At 27.4% G+C, this 20,402-nt stretch overlaps 5 protein-coding genes across 6 annotated transcripts; 2 read left to right on the top strand and 3 right to left on the bottom strand.

The window, feature by feature from the left end:
• The first annotated feature begins 785 nt into the window (after positions 1-785).
• Positions 786-7,074, top strand: Hdac6 (histone deacetylase 6). Its single transcript, XM_072004091.1, has 19 exons — positions 786-1,126; positions 1,627-1,800; positions 1,857-2,276; positions 2,348-2,445; positions 2,537-2,710; positions 2,783-2,975; positions 3,100-3,159; positions 3,347-3,436; positions 3,524-3,630; positions 3,700-3,843; positions 3,925-4,031; positions 4,108-4,277; positions 4,375-4,715; positions 5,091-5,286; positions 5,368-5,497; positions 5,602-6,147; positions 6,242-6,408; positions 6,497-6,784; positions 6,864-7,074. Exons 1-19 carry the CDS (start codon positions 1,124-1,126, stop codon positions 6,936-6,938), a joined length of 3,483 nt encoding a protein of 1,160 aa, XP_071860192.1. The 5' UTR covers positions 786-1,123; the 3' UTR covers positions 6,939-7,074.
• An 82-nt stretch (positions 7,075-7,156) lies between these two features.
• Pig-z (phosphatidylinositol glycan anchor biosynthesis class Z) lies at positions 7,157-10,161 on the bottom strand. 2 transcript variants are annotated; one of them, XM_072004092.1, is made up of 4 exons: positions 9,709-10,161; positions 9,200-9,600; positions 8,589-9,127; positions 7,157-8,498 (listed from the first exon to the last, which is right to left on the bottom strand). In XM_072004092.1, exons 1-4 carry the CDS (start codon positions 9,884-9,886, stop codon positions 7,628-7,630), a joined length of 1,989 nt encoding a protein of 662 aa, XP_071860193.1. In that variant the 5' UTR covers positions 9,887-10,161; the 3' UTR covers positions 7,157-7,627. The 2 variants fall into 2 exon arrangements, with proteins under 2 accessions (XP_071860193.1, XP_071860194.1); XM_072004093.1 differs by having other exon boundaries at positions 9,545-9,600.
• Positions 10,162-10,843: 682 nt separating this feature from the next.
• On the top strand, positions 10,844-14,840 carry Tmem214 (Transmembrane protein 214). Its single transcript, XM_072004159.1, has 9 exons — positions 10,844-11,070; positions 11,285-11,481; positions 11,571-12,254; positions 12,332-12,542; positions 12,617-12,756; positions 13,492-13,618; positions 13,726-13,982; positions 14,050-14,201; positions 14,263-14,840. Exons 1-9 carry the CDS (start codon positions 10,944-10,946, stop codon positions 14,387-14,389), a joined length of 2,022 nt encoding a protein of 673 aa, XP_071860260.1. The 5' UTR covers positions 10,844-10,943; the 3' UTR covers positions 14,390-14,840.
• On the bottom strand, positions 14,435-17,251 carry LOC139987665 (deoxyribonuclease TATDN1). The gene is made up of 5 exons (XM_072004162.1): positions 16,990-17,251; positions 16,656-16,835; positions 15,824-16,217; positions 15,555-15,758; positions 14,435-15,404 (listed from the first exon to the last, which is right to left on the bottom strand). Exons 1-5 carry the CDS (start codon positions 17,027-17,029, stop codon positions 15,299-15,301), a joined length of 924 nt encoding a protein of 307 aa, XP_071860263.1. The 5' UTR covers positions 17,030-17,251; the 3' UTR covers positions 14,435-15,298.
• A 198-nt stretch (positions 17,252-17,449) lies between these two features.
• Positions 17,450-19,584, bottom strand: LOC139987663 (dolichyl-diphosphooligosaccharide--protein glycosyltransferase subunit 1). The gene has a single exon (XM_072004160.1). The coding sequence runs from the start codon at positions 19,456-19,458 to the stop codon at positions 17,632-17,634; it is 1,827 nt and encodes a 608-aa protein (XP_071860261.1). The 5' UTR covers positions 19,459-19,584; the 3' UTR covers positions 17,450-17,631.
• Between the last annotated feature and the right edge of the window lie 818 nt (positions 19,585-20,402).

Genomic DNA, 20,402 nt, shown 5'->3' with positions numbered 1-20,402 from the left:
TTATTATATAAACATCGTAAAATTGCATACGATGAATGCTTGACACATTGTTATGATAATTTAAATAATATATGATACAGTTACTTATAAAATTTTATTACTAAAATAAGATTAAATGAATATAATCAATTCAGTAAGCGTTTAGAAAGAAGAAATATTTTTCATGCAATAATACTGCGTTAATTGTCTAAAATTTGGTTTTGTTATCTCTGTTAGTTCTTTCAACTTACATATGGAATGAAGTTATAGAAGTAAACAAAAATGTATTGGATATTTGTATCTCGGTAGCATTTTCAACCGGGAAGAAATAGTACCTACAATTATTTATTTAAGTAAGTATCTAGAATTTTTTAAACAAATATATAAATACCTCCCACTTAACTCAATAACTATACTTACTCGGATAAAATTTCTACTTTTTAGCAAATCATAAATAATTACTATATATCAATCTAAAATCTTTTGATATATGTACTTATAAATCATTGTAATATTTTACACTTTTTCATTATAACTATGATTTCAACTAAACTAGTATTAAATATTTTCATTCAATTGCATACTTCGTATCAAATGAATAGCGTCATGGAATTTTTATGAAACTAATACAACCATACGAGTCATACGACTGAATAGAGATTGTTAGGGAAAATAAAATACGCTTTCTTCTCAATATTTTCTTTCCTTTATCTCTAAAAATTTTATAAATATCATTAATATGTTATGAGGACCAATCAGAAGACTGAACAGCTTCGAACCGGTGAAGTATATCTGCATACATGCTTGTTAAGTGTCGGCTGATCTCCACAGATGCGGATTTTGTTTATTTTCAGAATCCGTGACTCTATCTTGGACTAAATGATGGCATCACTGTAATTTTAATTGTCGTCTGTAATTCGAATGGTCTTTATTAGAATTGTACATATAAGAATAAAATTGAAAGTGAAAAATGAAAAAAGTTGGGACAACTGTATTTTTACAATGAAGATATTTGATTCATATAAAATAAATCTGATTTGATTGACAAAAGTCTAAAGTTTCTCTTTTGAGCATGACTTGTTTGTAGAAATTATGTATTAAAGAGCTTCTTTACTGAAAATTTTGGAGTTACTTAAAAACACAAATGGTGAGAGTATAAATTTTCTTAATCATATACATTCGTTATCGTTGATTATTTGAATAAAACAAACATGATAGGATTCTGTGCGCGACAATACGCTCAAGTGGAAGGGGTAAACAAATAGCTATACAAGGATATGTCTCATATCGTCATCCATATATAAATTGACAACATTTAGTTTCTTCGTAATTTTTGTAATTTAGTAAATAAATATCCTTGCATTAGATTTTATCGCGTGTGTAATGTTTTTAATTATATTATTTCTCTTCGTATTTATCAGCGTTATTTATATTTGCGATAATAATTACAATTGAAATTCAGTCATTTTGAATTTTTTCAATAAATTACTTTATTTTTAAGTAACAATGTCATTGTGCAATTAAGGCTTCTTTTGACACAGAATTAAAGATTTATCCTATGTTTTATTCTACAATATACATTCTTCTAAAATTAACTTATTTTTTATCTATTCTCTTGTATTAAATGTATAAAATTGATCCTGACAGTCTGATTCTGTGATCTGCAAAAATTTATACTCTGCTGTTAAACAATTAGCAGACAGTGAAATCGAATTAATAAAAGCTATAGAAAATTCAGGAAAGATAAATAATAGAAATATTAAAAATACTATGTCTGTGACAGATAAAAAAAGTGCCAAAAAGTGTGCAAAAATGTTTAATGTAAGTATAAATTTATGAAAAAATAACAATTGTTACTAATTGTGTAATTTAATCAGGTTCGTCCATCTGCTGCTTTAATAGCAGCTAAACATGAAGCAACACAACGCGTATTACAAGGAAAGAAATCTAACAATGTTTTTGTACATGATATATATCAAAAAGCTATTGATGCATATAATATAAAAAGGAAGGAAACTGGCATTGTATTTGATCGTTCTATGGCAGAACATAAATGCCTTTGGGATCCAAGTTATCCAGAATGTCCTGCTAGATTGACAAGAGTTGTGCAGAGATGCGAGGAGTTAGGTTTAATAAATAGATGTAAATTGGTTACACCAAGACAAGCCTCAGAGGATGAAATACTAATGAAGCACAGCCAAGAACAGATAGATATTTTGAAGGCTACTAATGAATGTACAGATGTAGATAGTTTAGAATTATTATCATCAAAATATGATGCCATTTATATACATCCTGTATGTACTTATTTTAAATATAATATCAAAATTGTTAGATTTAAATATTGATTTATTTAAAATTGTTCTAGTCTACCTATCAATTGTCTTTGTTAGCTGTGGGTTCAACAATAAATTTAGTGGAAAGCATTTGCAAAGAAGAAATTCAGAATGGTATGGCCATTATAAGGTAATTTAGTAATGCTTAATTGATACATAAATGAATAAATAATAATAATATTATTGACAATTATATTTTTTCATTTCTTAAAATATTTCAGGCCACCAGGACATCATGCAATGAAATCAGAATATTGTGGATATTGTTTCTTTAATAATGTCGCAATTGCTGCTGAAAAAGTTTTAAGTAGCAATTTAGCTAGTAAAATTTTGATTGTTGATTGGGATATACACCATGGACAAGCTACTCAGCAAATGTTCTATAATGATCCACGGTATGTAAATACTTTCGAACTTTCTCTAAATGTTTTTGAATAATTTTTGTATTACTTGGAAATTCTGTACAGAGTAATTTATTTTTCAATTCACCGTTATGAAAATGGTGAATTTTGGCCAAATCTTAGAGAATCCAATTTCCATTTTGTTGGAGAAGGTTTAGGAGAAGGATATAATTTTAATGTGCCACTTAATAAAACTGGCATGACCAATGCTGATTATTTAGCCATATTTCAACAAGTTTTATTGCCAATGGCTTATGAGGTAGTATATTATTGCAATTTATAATAATTCAAATAATGTAATATTAATGCAAAATTATTGTATAAAATATCAATATAATTTTCAATGTGATTTATATAAATTAAGCCAATTTTAATTATTCTAGTTTCAACCTGATCTTATAATAGTATCAGCTGGATATGATGCAGCCTTGGGCTGTCCTGAGGTAAAATAATAAATATTACTTGTTAACTTTTTTTTGTCTTAGTTTAATCCAAATCTTGTGATTGTCTCAGCTGGATTTGATTCCGCGATTGGAGACGAAAAGGTTGATATATATAATAAATTTAATGTTGTTATATATATCAATAAACTATAGATAATAATTTCAACGTTTTCATTTTATGATCCAGGGTGAAATGTTGCTAACACCTGCATGTTATGCTCATTTACTATCATCATTATTGAGTTTAGCTTCTGGGAAAGTTGCTGTTATATTGGAGGTATAAAATATATTTTCATTTTGTTATTAAATTATTATTATATACTTATAGCTTTCAAATATGCTTTCATTATATTTCTCGTTACAGGGTGGTTATTGTTTAAAATCATTAGCAGAAAGTGCAGCATTAACACTACGTACTTTGTTAGGTGATCCATGCCCTATGTTAGAAACTCTCACATTACCTTCAGTAAGGTAAACCTGAGAATTCTTAGTATGACATATGTAATTCATTAATTATGTTTATATTTAACATGATTTTAGTGTACGTGATACCATTTTAAATACAATTTATGCACATAAACCATATTGGAAATGCTATCAATACCAAGATACATACAGTATTAATGGTACAACAAATAATAAAGAAGGAAGTACTAATCAATATTTACCTGCAGTTACATTTAAGTAAGAAATTAAATTAATTTTAACAAGAATTTTATTGTATTTAATTATTACATAAAAATACCATTTATATATTTATTTTAGAGGAACTGATATTAAGCCTGAAGTATACGAGACTCGAAATTGTTATCCAACTCAAAATAAAGAAGTTATCGAAATAATAGAAAAGCAGTTAAATACATTAATACAGTGTAAATATCAAGTTTGATAGTTAATAATAATTAATCCTATATATAACAACAAATATAAATTTAATTTTTTCTTTAGTTACTAACTTATCTAAAGCACCTAACAAAGTATGCATTGTTTATGATGATAGAATGTTAAAACATTGTGATATGTCTAATGATAATCATCCAGAAAAGCCACATCGTATTAATATTATTTATAAAAAATATCAAGAGTACAATTTACTTGATCGATGTTATGTGCAACAGGTATGTTCATGTATTCACTTTGCATTATTAAATCTCTTTTATTAACATCAAAATTTTTATTTGAAATATTACATTTTGTTCATTGATTATTTTAAAGGGACGAAGTGCAACAAGAGAAGAATTAATATTAGTTCATTCAAAAGAATATATAGATACAATAAAAGATACAGAAAGCTTAAAACCAAAAGAGCTAAAAAAGCAGGCAGAAACTTATAATTCGGTTTATTTGCATCCTGAAACCTGGACAAGTGCCTGTATATCAACTGGATCATTATTACAAGTAGTTGATAGCGTATTAAATGGAGAAAGTCAATCCGGTATTGCTATTGTTAGGCCTCCAGGGCATCATGCTGGAGAGAATACAGCATGTGGTTTTTGTATCTTTAACAATATTGCTATAGCAGCTAGATATGCGGTAGAATTTCATCATGTAAAAAGGTATTATAATCGATTTTCTTTTAACCGTTTGAGTCCCAGAGATCTTTGAAAAAACAGAGTCGAAAAATTCCGAAATTTGTCTTAATAGATTGCGAAGAGAAACAAGCGGTGCAATAGCGCTTGTCATATTTGTTATTTTATGAAATACATCTATATTATTATATATGCGTACTATTAGTTTATAAATACTTCAAATTTTGTTCAATAAAAATTATTGAGAAGATAACAATGAAATGCAAAATATCGTCAATCGTCCGTAGCGTTCAAATGTACTGGGACTTTTCGACACAAAATCTAAACAGCGTGATCATGCTACTTGGGACTCAAACGGTTAATGACGTACAATCTTAGTACAAGGAATAATATAATTTTCAGAGTATTGATAGTAGATTGGGATGTACATCATGGTAATGGAACTCAATCCATCTTTGAGGAAGACCCTAAAGTTTTGTATATGTCTGTCCATCGTTATGATAATGGCAATTTTTTTCCAAATTCTAAACGAGCAAATTACTCTTATGTCGGTTCTCTATCAGGAGAAGGTTTCACTGTTAACATTCCATGGAATAAGGTTAATTTTAAAAAATATACTATAGAATAAGTTACTTAATAAAGAAAATTTATCATCATATATTATTTATGTGTTATATAGAAAGGAATGGGTGATGCAGAATATATAGCAGCATTTCAACAGATAATAATGCCAATTGCTTATCAGTTTAATCCAGAATTAGTCTTAGTTTCTGCGGGTTTTGATGCATGTATTGGGGATCCTCTAGGAGGTATATATACAATTTTATGTCTTTTACAACTGAGAAAAATTTAGATATTTAAACATTATAATTAAAATAATAAATTTAGTTTAAATATTTTTCTTATTTTTAAGGTTGTTTCGTAACACCAGAAATGTATGGACACTTAACACACTGGCTATCTTCTTTAGCTAATGGTCGTATTATTCTTAGTCTTGAAGGAGGTTACAATATTAATTCAATCGCGCATGCAATGGCTATTTGTACAAAATCTTTGCTTGGTGATCCTTTACCGATATTAGAGAATGGCCAAACTCCATGTGCGAGCGCTATTCACACTATAAATAATGTTATAAAAACACAAAAACAATATTGGATGAATTTAGTATTTAATTTATCTTTACCGAAAGAGAGAGTACTTCCTAAGCCCAAAGTTCCACATATAAAGACAAATGAACGTGTTATAAACAGTGAAGAAATATTAAAGCATTCAGAATCTAAGATAGCATTGGAAGAAATAGAAACAGAAAAAATGCAAACTAGGCAGAAAAACCTTACAACTTGGAAGCTGATAAATAAAATGGCCTCACAAGAAGATTGTGAGAAATTACAAGAGTTTCTTAAATCTGTACATGAGCGACGTACACATACAACAATTAATACTTCTTATAATGACGAAGGTATGATAGGTTAAAAATATATATGTAGTCATGTTGTATAAGATTATTGTATAAGATTATTGTATAAGATTATTGTATAAGATTATTTTTATAGATTCCAAATATACCAAGAAATGCATGAATCAGGACGAAGAAGAAGGACATTCTGATGAAAATATTACCAATTTTGCTGCTGGAAGTAGTGGTGAACAAGGCGAAAGAGCAAGTGCGCAAATGACTGGAAGTAAAAGTTTACATGATTATTTGTTGGAAAATTCGCAAGTAATTAATATTTAAATTTTGACATTATAAATATTTATTTAAGACCAATTGTGATTTTTACAGTTGGAATTCATTGTCAATTTTACAGGCATTAGTGGATGGAGACATGTTTGCAGTGATACCTTTAAAAGAATGTCCACATTTGGATAGTGTCAAGGATGTACCAGTTTCTGGAATTGATATATATTCACCATGTATAGAATGTGAAAGCAATGTTGAAAACTGGATCTGTTTACAGTGTTATACGGTTCACTGTGCTCGTAATATTAATCAACATGGTTTAATACATGCTGAAGAAATGGAACATCCATTGGCCCTAAGTTTCAGTGATTTATCAGTTTGGTGTTACAAATGTGAGGCATACATAGATAATCCGGTAAGTTATAATAAATATTTTTGAAGATATTCATTTTACTATAATTTTGTCTGTACAATATGTTTGATAATGTTTATAGCGATTATTTGCCGCGCGCAATGCTGCACATCAAAGTAAATTTAATGAGGAATTACCATGGACATATGAAATATAAATGATAATTGAAATAAACATGTATTTAAGAAAAATTTATAATTAACATTGTGTATTTTATAATATTTGTAAATCTATAAAATACGCATTTTAATTTCCGTATCATATTTAAATAAATTGTTAATATAACTTGAAAATATTTTGTACTTTCTATCTACTTTATACTAGATTATATTCTATTTTTCTATGCAGGATAATAATCATTGAATAAGTAGTATATTCAAGATGGAACTAAATAATTTTATTGAAAGTGAAATTGTAGATTGTAATGTAACACATATTGATTTTAATATTATAACATTATTTAGTTTAAATAATTTTTGTACATATATTTAGACTTTTATTTTTAAAAATTTTAATAATGCATATTTTAAATATCTTATATAGATCCTAATTTAGGATAATCTTACAGGTTGTTTAATGTAAATTTTAAGTATAATTTCACTAATTAAGTAAAATTTAAGTATGTTTCACTGTTAAGAATTACAAATATGTTTTCATATTATATGAAATAACCATATATTTTTTGTTATTATAGTAACAAATGTAGTTATTATAGTGACTAAATGGTAAATAAATACGTATTACGTTAATTTAACGATTAAATTAAAATATTGTAATTATGAATTATAATAATTCCTTTCATGATATATGTATATTTTTATATTTATTATCTACTAAATTCTCATATTAATATACTCGTATTAATAACAATTGAAACTGTTGAAAAACCTCAAGTATGTTATCCATAATTTCAGTCAACCTATCCACTGAAAATGTGGTTAGATTTGTTAAACGCGTAATATTTTTAACAGCTTTTGAAAACGGTAATTTTTCAACTGTAACGTGCGGATAAAATTTATGTGCAATATGATAATTGAATAAATTTATACTATTTTGAATAAAAATAAACTCTTCCAAATCTGTGGCAGGAAGAGCATAATACAATCTATATGGTACCTTCTTGGTGACATACTTATATTCACATTCACGAAGTTTCGAAACAATAACATTACATACATCTCTTAAAGATTTTGATCCTTGTTCATAAAGATAAAAATCTTTTATCAATTTATATTTATGATTTGCACTACTTACATATGTCTTTTTGGTATTTCTTAAATGTAAAAGCGCTGTTGGTACAGAATAAGTGTGAGATGTAAATAAATGTATATGTGTAAGATCTGGTTTTGCTTTTAATTCAGTTGCTATATGAGATGATAAGGGTAGAACTCCACCTTGATGAGCAAATCCATAAAAGAACGTTAATACAATATTACATATAAACCAAAAAATCTGTAGTTTATTCAACTTATTTCTTGTTGTAAATGCATTTGAGGACTCATCATCTTCTGCAATACGTGCGATAGTGTCAACTCCTGATGTTTGACTTATATTTGGTGCATACAAAAAAGTTAAAGGTAATAATATTGGTATAATAAACCTAGGCTCTTGATGAGGAAATATTGATAATAATATGATGGGTGTAATAAAAGATGTTGTCATTAAACCAACAACACTTTGTATTCGTGGCAAATTTAACCATTGTGCTTTTAAACCACTGTAAACGACAATTATCCTTTATCAATTATTTCGCATTATTAACTTTTTGTGTAATATTGATTGTAGACAATACTATTGAAACATTTACCTGTATAATAGTTTTCCAAATGTACAAAGGCCAATAACTCCAAGAACATTATATAAAAGGGGTACATTTACTATCAAATGTAAATAACGAGGATGTAAGCCATGATCCTGTAGGTTTTTAGTATTTAAATTGTATCTGAGAAAATTCAGTGGTGTTACCACAAAGTTATTCATGCTAATGTCAAGATTACCTATCTCTGCCATTGTTAAATAACCAAAATAAAAGCTATCAACTAAAATAAAAAAAACAGTGGTAGGTATTCCACAGGCAATGAAGGTGAATATTCGAACATGAAAGTCTCCAAAACCTACAGTTTTTGAACCTAAACCTCTCTGTAGCCAAAAGAAGATAGGAGCAAAGGCAAATGCAATGAATGTTGGTCTATTGAATATACCAATCACAGTAACTGTTGCAATTTTTATACAATGATTTAAAGAATGTGGCGGTAATGTAGTTTTAAGTTTGTAGTATTTTACTCTTTCTACACCAGTTTTTGCTTCATTATATTTATCTGATAGATAATCACTTTGAACAACTACCTAAAATGATAAATATTACCACTTTATGAACCAATCTATAAATTCTTACTATAATAGTATATATGTTGGTACCTTTTCTGAATATGCCATAGAATATGATGTATAATATAATAATAAAGCTGTTAATACCAGTTCAATAGTATTTGATAATGTATGAGTGGCATAAACAAGCATAACATAAGAACTGGCATAAATGATCAGTCTTACTTTGTAATTTTGACCATATATGTAACAGATTTTATACAAACAATAATCTGATATAAAAGATAAGCCACACATTAACAAACGTGGAGATGATATAAGAAAATATGGCGATTTCAATGATATACCCAAATAGAAAACTGTATATTTTGAAAGTCTCTTCAAAATTGAATATGGCATACCAACTATGATTTGTGGTATTAAAACAGTTCTTACGGGAAACGTTGAATTAAATTCCCATGGTTTGTTGACGTCAATGTCAAAATAATCCCCTACAAAATGAAAATTCCCCCCATAATTTGTTTATATTATAAATTGACATATAAATAAACATATAAATTAATCATTTTATTCCTAGACAATAATATTATTGTACTTACCAGATATGACTTCGATAGATTGAAAATATTCGTCAGGATGAATATATCCTGTTTGAGGAATAAGAGTTAATATGATTCTTAAGATTACTAAGATCCAATAAAGGCTCATTTTTCTTTTTATCGGTACAGCAGGTTTGTATTCATCTATGGATCTACGATATTCATTTTTAAAATGCATTTTTGTTAGCAAACAGTCCCGGGCAACAATTTTTCACAGGATGTCAATTTATTAAGGTTAAAGAAATTAGTAAAACTCTTTGATTATCATTATTTTTTGATTATTAGAGGATATATAATATATGTTTCAGTCAAATAGTATTTTGTATTATTACATTATCTTTATTCAGTCAAATAATATTTAATTTGAACATATTTACAGCATGATATTCCCTCTTGTATCGTTGCATTATAGCACATGTAAAATATGATTATACCACAACACAGATTATAAGCGTTAGAAGAGACGACATAACTATAGTACAAATCTGTGTAGTATGTATTGCATTCTATCATACCAAAGAATAGAGTCTGACCATATTCATACTACATATCTATGTCACATCATATAATTTGTTCTTATTTACCTTTTCTCGAAACAAAACTGATATGAAAATTAAATTTTGTTTATGATTCATTGACGATGTAAAAAAAATTAACTTTATAAAATTGTATATTTATATTTTAGTTATATCTAATTTATTGTAATAATATCTTTTAAAAATATTATTTCATGTAAACATTGTAATTTTATGTATTCAATTAAATGAGAAATATTGTGTTTTAAGAAAGAACTCTTTGATTTCTTTCTTTTCGAATAGCAGAAACACGTTACAGTTTTTACATAATTAAATATATAAAACGCTAAATTATATATATTTGTAAATATAATATCAACATTTATTATGAAGTGGAAGTAAGAAATTTCTAACTGAGTTAGTTAATGTCTAACTAGTTATTTGCTAGTTGATAATAAATTGGATATTTCATGATTATTTATATTACTTGTAGTAAATGTCATGATAATGTAGATATTACATGTTATTATTAATTACCTATCTATAAAAGGATTAAGAAAGTTATTTCATGAAAGAGTAGCGCGTGGCAACTTTCTACGCATGCGCGACCACGTACCTACGATATACGGACAGCAACATAACTGCCAACTGCCAACAAACACTTCAGTACCTTTTAATAGCATTATTAGCTGACCATTTGTTTATTGCATTTATAGCATTATGTCGTCTGGTGGATGGGAAATAGTTGGAAGAAATAAGAAAGACAAAAACAATGGCAAGATCAATAAACTTACAAAAGTAGAAAAAAAGAAATTTATCGAAAATGTACCAAAAGTGGAAGATTTTCGTAAGTGTCTCTACTCAACTTTATATAAAATTGTTATCATTTTTATTTGCTACTAAATAAAAATTCTTAAAATTTATAAACACTTTTATTCAAATAAAATGTTACTGTAAAATTTGCTTTATATATACATTCAAAAATAAAGTTGCTAGATGAAAATATGTTTATTGCATTATACAGATGAAAGTATGTTAGTTCAGAACTTATCTTTTTTCAGTTCCCTTAAGTCAAGTAAAAACATTATATGATAATTTGGATAATAACAAGGAAAATAAAAAGCCATCAAAGGAGAAAGAAAATAAAATGAAAGAGAATGAAGAAAAAAAGAAACAGCAGAAACAGCAACAATCTGAGAAAAAGAAGCAAGAACCAAAGGAAAAACCCCCAAAGTCTATAAAAGATGCATTAAATGTGGTATATATATATATATATACTTTTAAAAAATGTTCTTTTTGTATAATTTACAGATAAGTTTATTGATATTGAAATATCATTTCCAACAGATTAATGCAGAAGAGCTTCGAAATGTTTTTACTAGTAGTCAAACTAAATTTCCTGAAGCTCCATTAATTTGGTTAAAAGATCTCGCTGCCTTTCTTAATATGAAAATACCTGTTGATAAAGAAGATGCAGTCTTTTCTGGAAAGCCTAAAGACTATCCTTTAAGTATAGTACCTAAAACAATTTCTTCCATATTAGAAAAAGCAATTGATATGGCAGGCAAACAAACAGCCCAACTTTTTTATGAAAATACTCTTACTACAATGGCTACTGATATGGTTAAGGGATCACCTGCTGTAGGTCACAAAATATTTTTACAACTTCTAGCACGTATTAATCCTGAAATGACAATTGTTAACATTTCTAAATTAATTCGTGTAAAAAATTCCTATCAAAATAGAAAAAATATTGGTCTTTCTTTATTGTGGGCAATCTCACAAGCTGGTAGAAAAAACTTAATTGTGGGTTTAAAAGTATGGCATGAAGTAATGTCTCCTATGTTAGAGACAAAAAGTTACTGTAGTTATGTAGCACAAATTTTGAATGATCTTGTATTTGGGCATGACATCTGTTATGATCTTAAACCAGAACTTTATCTTGACATTGTAGAAGATACATATTCTGGGAAATTTAATATTCCTGTTTCTGTAAACAGGGAGATCAATAACAGCATTGAAAAATTAAGAGTAGGTATTTAAGTGTTATATTAATACAAAACATCATGTTAGTATGAAATAGACATAATTTTTTTTATTCTTTTTAGTCAATATTGTTTAAAAATAAGAATATAAGTTATGTGAAGCTATTTGAATTGTTAATTACAAAAGTTACACAGAAGGTAGATACAAATTATAGAGATGAATTAATCAAAGTACTTGTGACTTGTTTGGCTACAGATCCATTTTGTTTCTTTGTGTGGAGGTCTGTTTATGCCAAAAATTTATATCAATCTCATTTGATTTTAATGCATATTGGTAAGAATAGTGATTTAACTTTATATATATATATGATGGATTTGTTAAATTTAATTTCATTTAATTTTTTTTAGATGCTAAATGGCATGATTTGCACATAACATTAGAAACAAAATGTTTAAAAGAAACATGTATAGAATTTCAGACAATTAATGAAAGGTGGAAAAAGGGCAAAGATGAAGGTCTTGCTAATAACTGTAGTAAGATATGCAAGGTAAATTTAAATATTTGTTTTTGTATTAAATATATATATTTAATATTTATATAAAAATAATACTTTTTGCCGAAATTAGAATGTTTTATACGCATTGTATGTGACAAATGTCTTGAAATACGGAAATAATCAACGTAACATTTGATTATTGTATTCTATGCCTTATACATACGTATACACACGTATATGCGCAAAGCATGAGTGTCAGCAGAATACTACGTAACGTATAAATCGCGTGTAGGCTAATTGCCTGTTTGCGAGCGAGGAAAGACGTTTAAATACCGGTATAATTTTCCAGCAATAACCTTCAAAATTTGCATTTGAGCTTGTTTTTATTTTGAAAAATCGTGAGTGTAATATTTGAATAATTTTGAGAAATCTGAATTTTAAATATAGTGTAGGTTAGGTCGTTTGTTTTTTCGGAAGGAGACTATCGATCGCATATTGTCCCTTCAGCATTGCTACTGACGACATTAACATCATTCATCGCGTCATTCCTTTTTTGTACAAAGATACATACTATAGACAATATTTTAGAATAAATAATTTAGAAAATATTTTCATTTCTTCATCAACTCTGTAAGTAAAAAGTACGTATTCAAAAATTAAATTCATTTACATATATACATTTGTAGTAAGGTTGCTCTTTTGATAATTGATATTGACCTTTAGACTCATGTTAAATGGTAAATAAGTTAACATGTAATACATTGTTTTATTACACTTTTATTACAGACTTTATTACTAAAAATGACAGCTTCTGCTAATAAGAAATATTCCTGGAAAAAGGGAATTATTTTGTTATTACTTCTTATTAGTGCCATCCTTACTTATGACATATACAAACATGATGATTTTAAAGGTAAATATATATATATATATATACACACACAAACAAAAGAAATATTCAGTCTGTTTGAAATATTATTTAAGTATATTAATTTTTATATTTATAATATAACTTTTTAGTAAATAAGTTTTTAAAAAGAACTGGATTAGTTGCCTATGGACAACAGTCATGGATTGTAGTGCAAGAATATTCCACTAGAGCACTTGAATTTATAGAAGCTACTTCACCAGAATATTATAAAACAACTGTTGAAACATGTAAACCTTATATTAAATTAGCAGGAGATGCTTATCTTTTAATGAAGCATCTTTCTCTTAAAGTTTATGGTAATATTGCAGAATATATTGGAAGAAATGGTCCACTGATTGTACAAACAGTAAGTCTTAATGATTTCAATATATAAGTTGTAGATACTGTAAGTAAATACTTTGTTTGCTTTATAGATAGAGTATTATGTCCCGGGAATGTTGGATGAAATTAAATTACGAAGTAATCAAGGTTTAGAATATGTAAAACTTTATTCAAATTTATGTGTAGAGAAGTTGAATGAACGCTCAACTGCAACACTTCAATGGCTAGAACATAATGTCTTTGTGTAAGTACATAAAAAGTTTTTGAAGTATGAAGAGTTATACTTTATAATATTATGTTTTTAGTGGAAAATTAAGTCCAGAAAATTTGCAAAATTATGCCTCAAAAGCTATTGACACCACACAGACCTTAGCGAGTCAAACTTATGATTGGGTGTATGAAAAGGTGCAAACACTTTCTAAAGTTCCATGAATGAAATTTATTAAAAGTTGCATACCGATTTTTTTCGGTGATCAAAAAAATCTCCTTTCATACCTCTGCATTTAGTTCTACAATTCCGAACTTGATATTATACATTTCCAAATATATTGTGACGGCCATTTTACCTGTGATATTTGAAAAATGTATCGTACGATTAAGTATGATATTAAGATCCATAAATCTAATGAAAATGTCAGTTTCTTTTTTAAGTTACTATTGTCAAAATAATTATTGAAGTAATATATAGACTACACTCTATGTATGTAGTACCAAACTTAAAACCTCTTATTTGTATATTCATTAATATATTTTCATTTAATGTTTCTAATATGGTGTTGAATAATAATATAATAACAAGTTGATTTATAAATCGGACAATGTATTAAATAAAATTACTTTTTGGTATTATCTTTTTTTACAAAAATAAAGCTGGATTATTATAGATTATTGTTGATTTTATAGTACATGTAAAATATTAACTTAATGTCATTGGATACAGCAATAATAATAATAATAATAATATTCATAGGACATATAGAATAATGTTGATAAATATATGTATAGTAATATAATTATTATTATAATTATATAATAGCGCTAATCATGCAACTCTAATGGTGATGATTATAGTGACAATGATAAATTTAACAAAAAAGGAGAAACAAATATTAAAGTTTTATATGGAAAGAGATCAGTGGAATGTGATACTCGTCACATCCATAGAACTATGCGTGTAAAAATGTATTTCATTTCCTTCTTTTTTAGAAATGAATTTAGTAGAAATTATGTTTATTTTTTTTTATATAATTTCACAGCATTTTTCCCTGATTATATGTATGAGCGTGCAATACTAAAACGCACACTGATTATGAAGTTAATGTTTCAATTTGAATTACTGTGTTAAAGTTCATGAGGAAAAAAGACTTTCATTGTATTTTTATATATTTGGTTGCATAAATATTCCTCTTCTTCGTCTCTAATTCGCGCAAGTACTTCCAAAATTTGGCTGTAAAGAGAAATCAAATAATAATATATATTTCATCCCATAATTAAAATCTTTTTGTTTTTTAACAAGTATGCAACGTAAATATAATTTAATCATAATTATATCATAATCATTGCAAATTTTAGTTTAAAAATTGATCAATATATTTACACTATGGTACATGGTTCGTTTCTTCCTTTGACCATTTTATCACATTGCCACTTTTCCTTTTTAATGGATGGAAAATGAGTAATAACATCTTTTGCAGAAGCATGTGTAGGCCTTATCTCACACCATGGACAATCAGTTTCTATCATCAATTTATCTGATGGTATAGTTGTAACAGCGAAAAGGTTTTCTTCTGTTTTTAGAGAACTATAAATAACATCATATGTGTTAATTATTTGATATAGAATAAATATGTTACTTATTTAACATACCATCCATTGATACCAATGTACAATCCCATTTGTAAAATGGAATTGGCTTCTTCTGGGTTACCATCAAAAGAGTGTACAACACCAGCTGTTAATGTATCTTTATGTTTTCTTAAAATTCTTACAAAATCTTCACTAGCATTACGGCAATGTAGAAACATTGGTAACTTTAAAGTGGAACATAAAGATAATTGCATTTCAAAATATTTCTTTTGAATATCTTTGGAGCAAAATTGCAGCCTATCATAGTCTAGTCCCATTTCACCAATAGCAACAACTTTATCTTTATTGTCTGTGGCTAGATCCGATAATGATTTGAGATATGCTTCTGGGTTGCCACTTTCTTCAAATTCATTACAACGTGTCGGATGACAACCAACTGTAGAAAATAGTCGCTCTGAAATATACGTAACAGTCAATATATGAATAAATTCAATAAAAGAGAAAAAATAATAATATAATATGTACCTAGGTATTTCCATTGACATGCATTTTGTTGTTGTAGTTAGAGAATAGAATCACAACACCATTGCATCTCTCTTTCACTGGTTTCTTCATATGCAATGATTGTATTTCAGTCTAACAATAAGAAATAAACAGTAGCTGTACATTATAACAATAAGTCTTTACCCTCACAGTTGAAAGCCTGTAAGGTGCATAAAATGTTAATTGTACCAAAATCATTGTACTTGTTTCTAAAACATTAATATCTCTACATAAAAAATAGAATTTGAAAATTATAAAATATAGCTGCCTGTGATAGAGAGACGCGACAGTACACCAAGTTATACTTAATTAATATTATGTTCTCATTATTTATACAAAAGTATCTCACCATCTGTTCGTGCTATTTCAAGAGCCTTTTTGCTTTCTTCTATATTACCGGCAGTGATTATAATTTTTGAAATATTATTATTCCAACTTCGTTCTAAAACTTTATCCAAATCTGGTAAATGTTTTTGTGATCCATGATAAATTCCTTGATACATAGGATCTGTCAAATTGGCCCCGATGTCTGCATTAAAATTAACAACGGTAGAATATATTATTTGTTAAAGTATAACCTTTTTATAAATATCTTAAAAAAAACACGAAGATACACTGTAGTTCATGCATAAACGTCGATTATTAAAATGTTAATACGATTACTGAATAAAGAATTTAATTACCTATAAATTTTCTTAAATTACTCATTCTACTACCGAGCATTCAACCTATCAGTGAAATGACAGTTTTCTCAAACACGATGCTGTCTGAAAGGTTAGCAGGTGTCTTATTTAACCGGCGTTGTATACATACTAACATATGAGTGGATATTTGACATGCCATGAAAATAGAAATTATATTTTTTTGTCATTTATTATATATGCAATGAATTTAACTACAATTATATTTTGTGAAAATCAATGTAATTTTCATTGGACATACTTTATATTATTTTCTATTCTCATTTGCTAGCATAGCAAGTATATGTATTTTGTACTTATGGTATACTACATACTTTCATATATTGTGTCTCTGTAATCCTTTATAAAGAATTACAGATATAAATCCTCTACTTCGAAGTAGCGACTTAAAATATGCGTCATTATTATATTATAACTAAATGGATAATAAAAATATAAAATGTATAATTTATAATATATATTTATTACAAATTACGTTTATTACAATTTTTTTATTACAAATTTTAATTCATTGTAAAGGAAACGTTGTTTCAACTTATTATTATAACCTATTATTTAAATTATTTTTATTGAGTCTCTTGTTCTCAAATATTTTTTAAACTGAAAGTATTCAGGAAAATGTTATTACTGTAGTGATTTTATGATAGAGTTTATTTTCTCAACACATTCTTCTTTTTTCTTTGTAATAGCTGCTTCTGCTTCTACAAATTGTTGACGTCCTATCTTGCCTGGTACTAATTTGTCTACATACAATGCTTGTTGTTGATTATAAAGTTCTTTTAAAGTTCTATCATATTTCTGTAATTCTTGAATACGATCATATACATCTCCTGATTCTCCTTTCAAGCGTTGTGCAATTTCAGTAATAGAACTGGTTGCACTCTTATATTCTTGATTAATACCTTTTATTACAGATAGAAATGCATTAGCGTCTTTGTTTGCTTTAAGATATGCTAACTGTTCATCTAGTTCATTGTAAGAAGTTACTCTACGATCTTGTGCAGCTAAGATCTTTTCACACTGCCCAGCAATTCTTAATTTACTTTCTGAAACTTCATCTTTGTCAATTGAAAAATCAAGTCTTACATAAGTAATTACTAATAAAAATAGTAAATACAAAGCTGCAGCTACAAGCAATGGTTCTTGTAACATCAATATACGTGGAAATGTATATTTTAGTTTAAAATTCTGAATATGATTCTCAACTAAATTCTTCTTAGTAACAGAAATTACTGGACGACCAGTAGTGTCTAAGTATGTGTAATGAAGAGAATCTGGTAAACGTGTTGCAGAATATGGAAGGCTTAATTCAATATTCTTGGAACCTTCTGGCAAGATAATCTTTACAATTAATTCATCTATAACCATATCATCAAAAACATGATCCAACAATCTCATTTCTAAAGTATATAGATCTCCAGAATGGAATAGATACTCATAGCTAGGTACATTATATCCAACTATATATTTAGTTTTCCAACCACCAAACAGTGGAAATCTTGGGCGGAGATTTAGTTCTACTGAATCTTTTTTAATACGAGTATGTGATGTTGAAATGTTACCAATTTCATCTCTATAATAAATATCAGAGGCAGCTGCAGGTAAAATGGTATCGAAACTTTGAATACTGGCTTCCCATGATTTTGGTTCTCTGGCAAATTCGTATCGTGAAAATGAGCCTTTTAGTAATGCTCCAGTATGTAATAAGTCAATATGTTCTTCTACTGCTATATTACCCCAGTGTGATATTTCAATATTCCTTTCAAGTCTGGTAACTGCGAGGAATTTATTATTATTTTCAAAGTGTATATTTAATTCTTCATAAGAAAATGGAGAAAGTTTCTCATATGGACCATATGTGATAAATGAATCACTCTGTGAAACAGGTTTAAATTTAGTGTAGCTCTCAATATTACGTGATGGTAAAGATACAGTGGTTGTTTGTTTCATTATGCTATATGGTGCATAAAGATAAATATTTCCTATATATTTTACTAATTGTTTTTCTTTTTGTGTGATCTCTTTAGGATGAGGTATGAGCTTATGAGCTAATATCCATTCAATTTCAACAGACATAGTTCTTCCAGGAGACAATGGGTCTTTTAATTCAATTTGATAGAAAGTTTCATCTGGATAAGCATTTACCTTCACTTTGGTTAGCTTTAATTCGACTCGTACAGGTTCTCTATAAGCTGCTATGTAACTAAGACTATTTTTTTGTTCAGGTTCCAGTGAAAAAAGGAAATTTCGTATGTGTCGATCTTTACTTCCATTTTCTAATATAAGTCTAGTAGTAATTTTTGTTAATTGAGATTGCAGATCAATATGTTTTTCCACGTTCTTAAAATTCAAGTCGGGATCAATGGTGCTGGCAATAGCGAAAGATTGGATATTTAATCCGAAAAGTAACACAATATTCCATAGCAATATAATTAAACTACGTTTAATCATATTTTTCACGTAAGAATTTCTTTCAGCTCACTATTAATTGTCGTTTAACACTCTTAACTAACCGGTAAATGAGTTACAATCGGTATCATCATAGACGTGGCGTTTATCTAAAACCACGTATTATGTAGACACGAAACTCATACGAATTATACGATATACTTGAAGTATATCTATAATACATACATATCTCATACAGTTTTCTGAATTTTTACAAGTATAATTCAAATATGTATATGAATTACAAAATTATGATTTTTTAAATATTTACATCAATCCTAAATACTTATTTAATAAAACAAAAAGTTAAAACTGAAATATAAGAAATATAAGAATATATACTTATAAGTATATTAGATGATGAATTTAACCTTTTAAATTTTGTTATATTAGGTTATATTGTATTACCACAAGACCAGCATTGTATAAAAATTGCTATTAAACTTAGGAAAATGATTTTATCTAAAATCATGTTTAATTCAAAAAAATCTTTATGTAGCCAGTAAGTAGTTCATAATATATGGCCTTAATCAAGCATATAAAAATAATGATCGAAAATATTTTTGTTGAACAGTTTAATATTTTATTGTACAAACAAAATGTGTAGATCACATTTAAAAAAGTTTTATAACTATCAAACATTTTATCGATATTATAAAGAGGAATCAAAAATTAATGTACAATCTGATACATTTTATAATGTAAGTAATTAATCAAATTTTGATTTTACGAGGAATGCAAATCAGTTAGATCTAATGTCATTTTATTATTTTCTCATTAAAGTTCAATATCGATAAAAATAATCTTAGAGAAGTAAATAACTCTACGTAAATATAACGTAATTATAATATAAAACATGTAATCATAATATGAAATAAAAATTGTATAATTAAGTATATAGCATACTATTTCTTCTATTAAAATGTAGTGTAGTATATAAACATATT

The sequence above is a fragment of the Bombus fervidus genome, chromosome 5 (assembly GCF_041682495.2).
Source record: "Bombus fervidus isolate BK054 chromosome 5, iyBomFerv1, whole genome shotgun sequence".
Taxonomy (NCBI): Eukaryota; Metazoa; Arthropoda; class Insecta; order Hymenoptera; family Apidae; genus Bombus; species Bombus fervidus.
The sequence above is the reverse complement of the archived record's forward strand: the minus strand, read 5'-3'. Positions and strand labels throughout refer to the sequence as shown.

Bases quoted from the DNA above. Each gene is read 5' to 3' on its own strand.
- Hdac6 (XM_072004091.1), top strand. The intron at 2,446-2,536 runs GTAATTTAGTAA...AAAATATTTCAG, and splicing joins AATGGTATGGCCATTATAAG to GCCACCAGGACATCATGCAA. The intron at 4,032-4,107 runs GTAAATATCAAG...TTTTTTCTTTAG, and splicing joins GTTAAATACATTAATACAGT to TTACTAACTTATCTAAAGCA.
- Pig-z (XM_072004092.1), bottom strand. From the start codon at position 9,886: ATGCATTTTAAAAATGAATATCGTAGATCCATAGATGAATACAAACCT. The intron at 9,601-9,708 runs GTAAGTACAATA...TTCATTTTGTAG, and splicing joins ATCTATCGAAGTCATATCTG to GGGATTATTTTGACATTGAC. The intron at 8,499-8,588 runs GTAAATGTTTCA...TGTCGTTTACAG, and splicing joins TTTGGAAAACTATTATACAG to TGGTTTAAAAGCACAATGGT.
- Tmem214 (XM_072004159.1), top strand. From the start codon at position 10,944: ATGTCGTCTGGTGGATGGGAAATAGTTGGAAGAAATAAGAAAGACAAA. The intron at 12,757-13,491 runs GTAAATTTAAAT...CTTTTATTACAG, and splicing joins ACTGTAGTAAGATATGCAAG to ACTTTATTACTAAAAATGAC. The intron at 13,619-13,725 runs GTAAATATATAT...ATAACTTTTTAG, and splicing joins CAAACATGATGATTTTAAAG to TAAATAAGTTTTTAAAAAGA.
- LOC139987665 (XM_072004162.1), bottom strand. From the start codon at position 17,029: ATGCTCGGTAGTAGAATGAGTAATTTAAGAAAATTTATAG. The intron at 15,759-15,823 runs GTATGTTAAATA...TGTTATTTATAG, and splicing joins TACATTGGTATCAATGGATG to TTCTCTAAAAACAGAAGAAA. The intron at 15,405-15,554 runs GTAAATATATTG...TTCTCTTTACAG, and splicing joins AACGAACCATGTACCATAGT to CCAAATTTTGGAAGTACTTG.
- LOC139987663 (XM_072004160.1), bottom strand. From the start codon at position 19,458: ATGATTAAACGTAGTTTAATTATATTGCTATGGAATATTGTGTTACTT.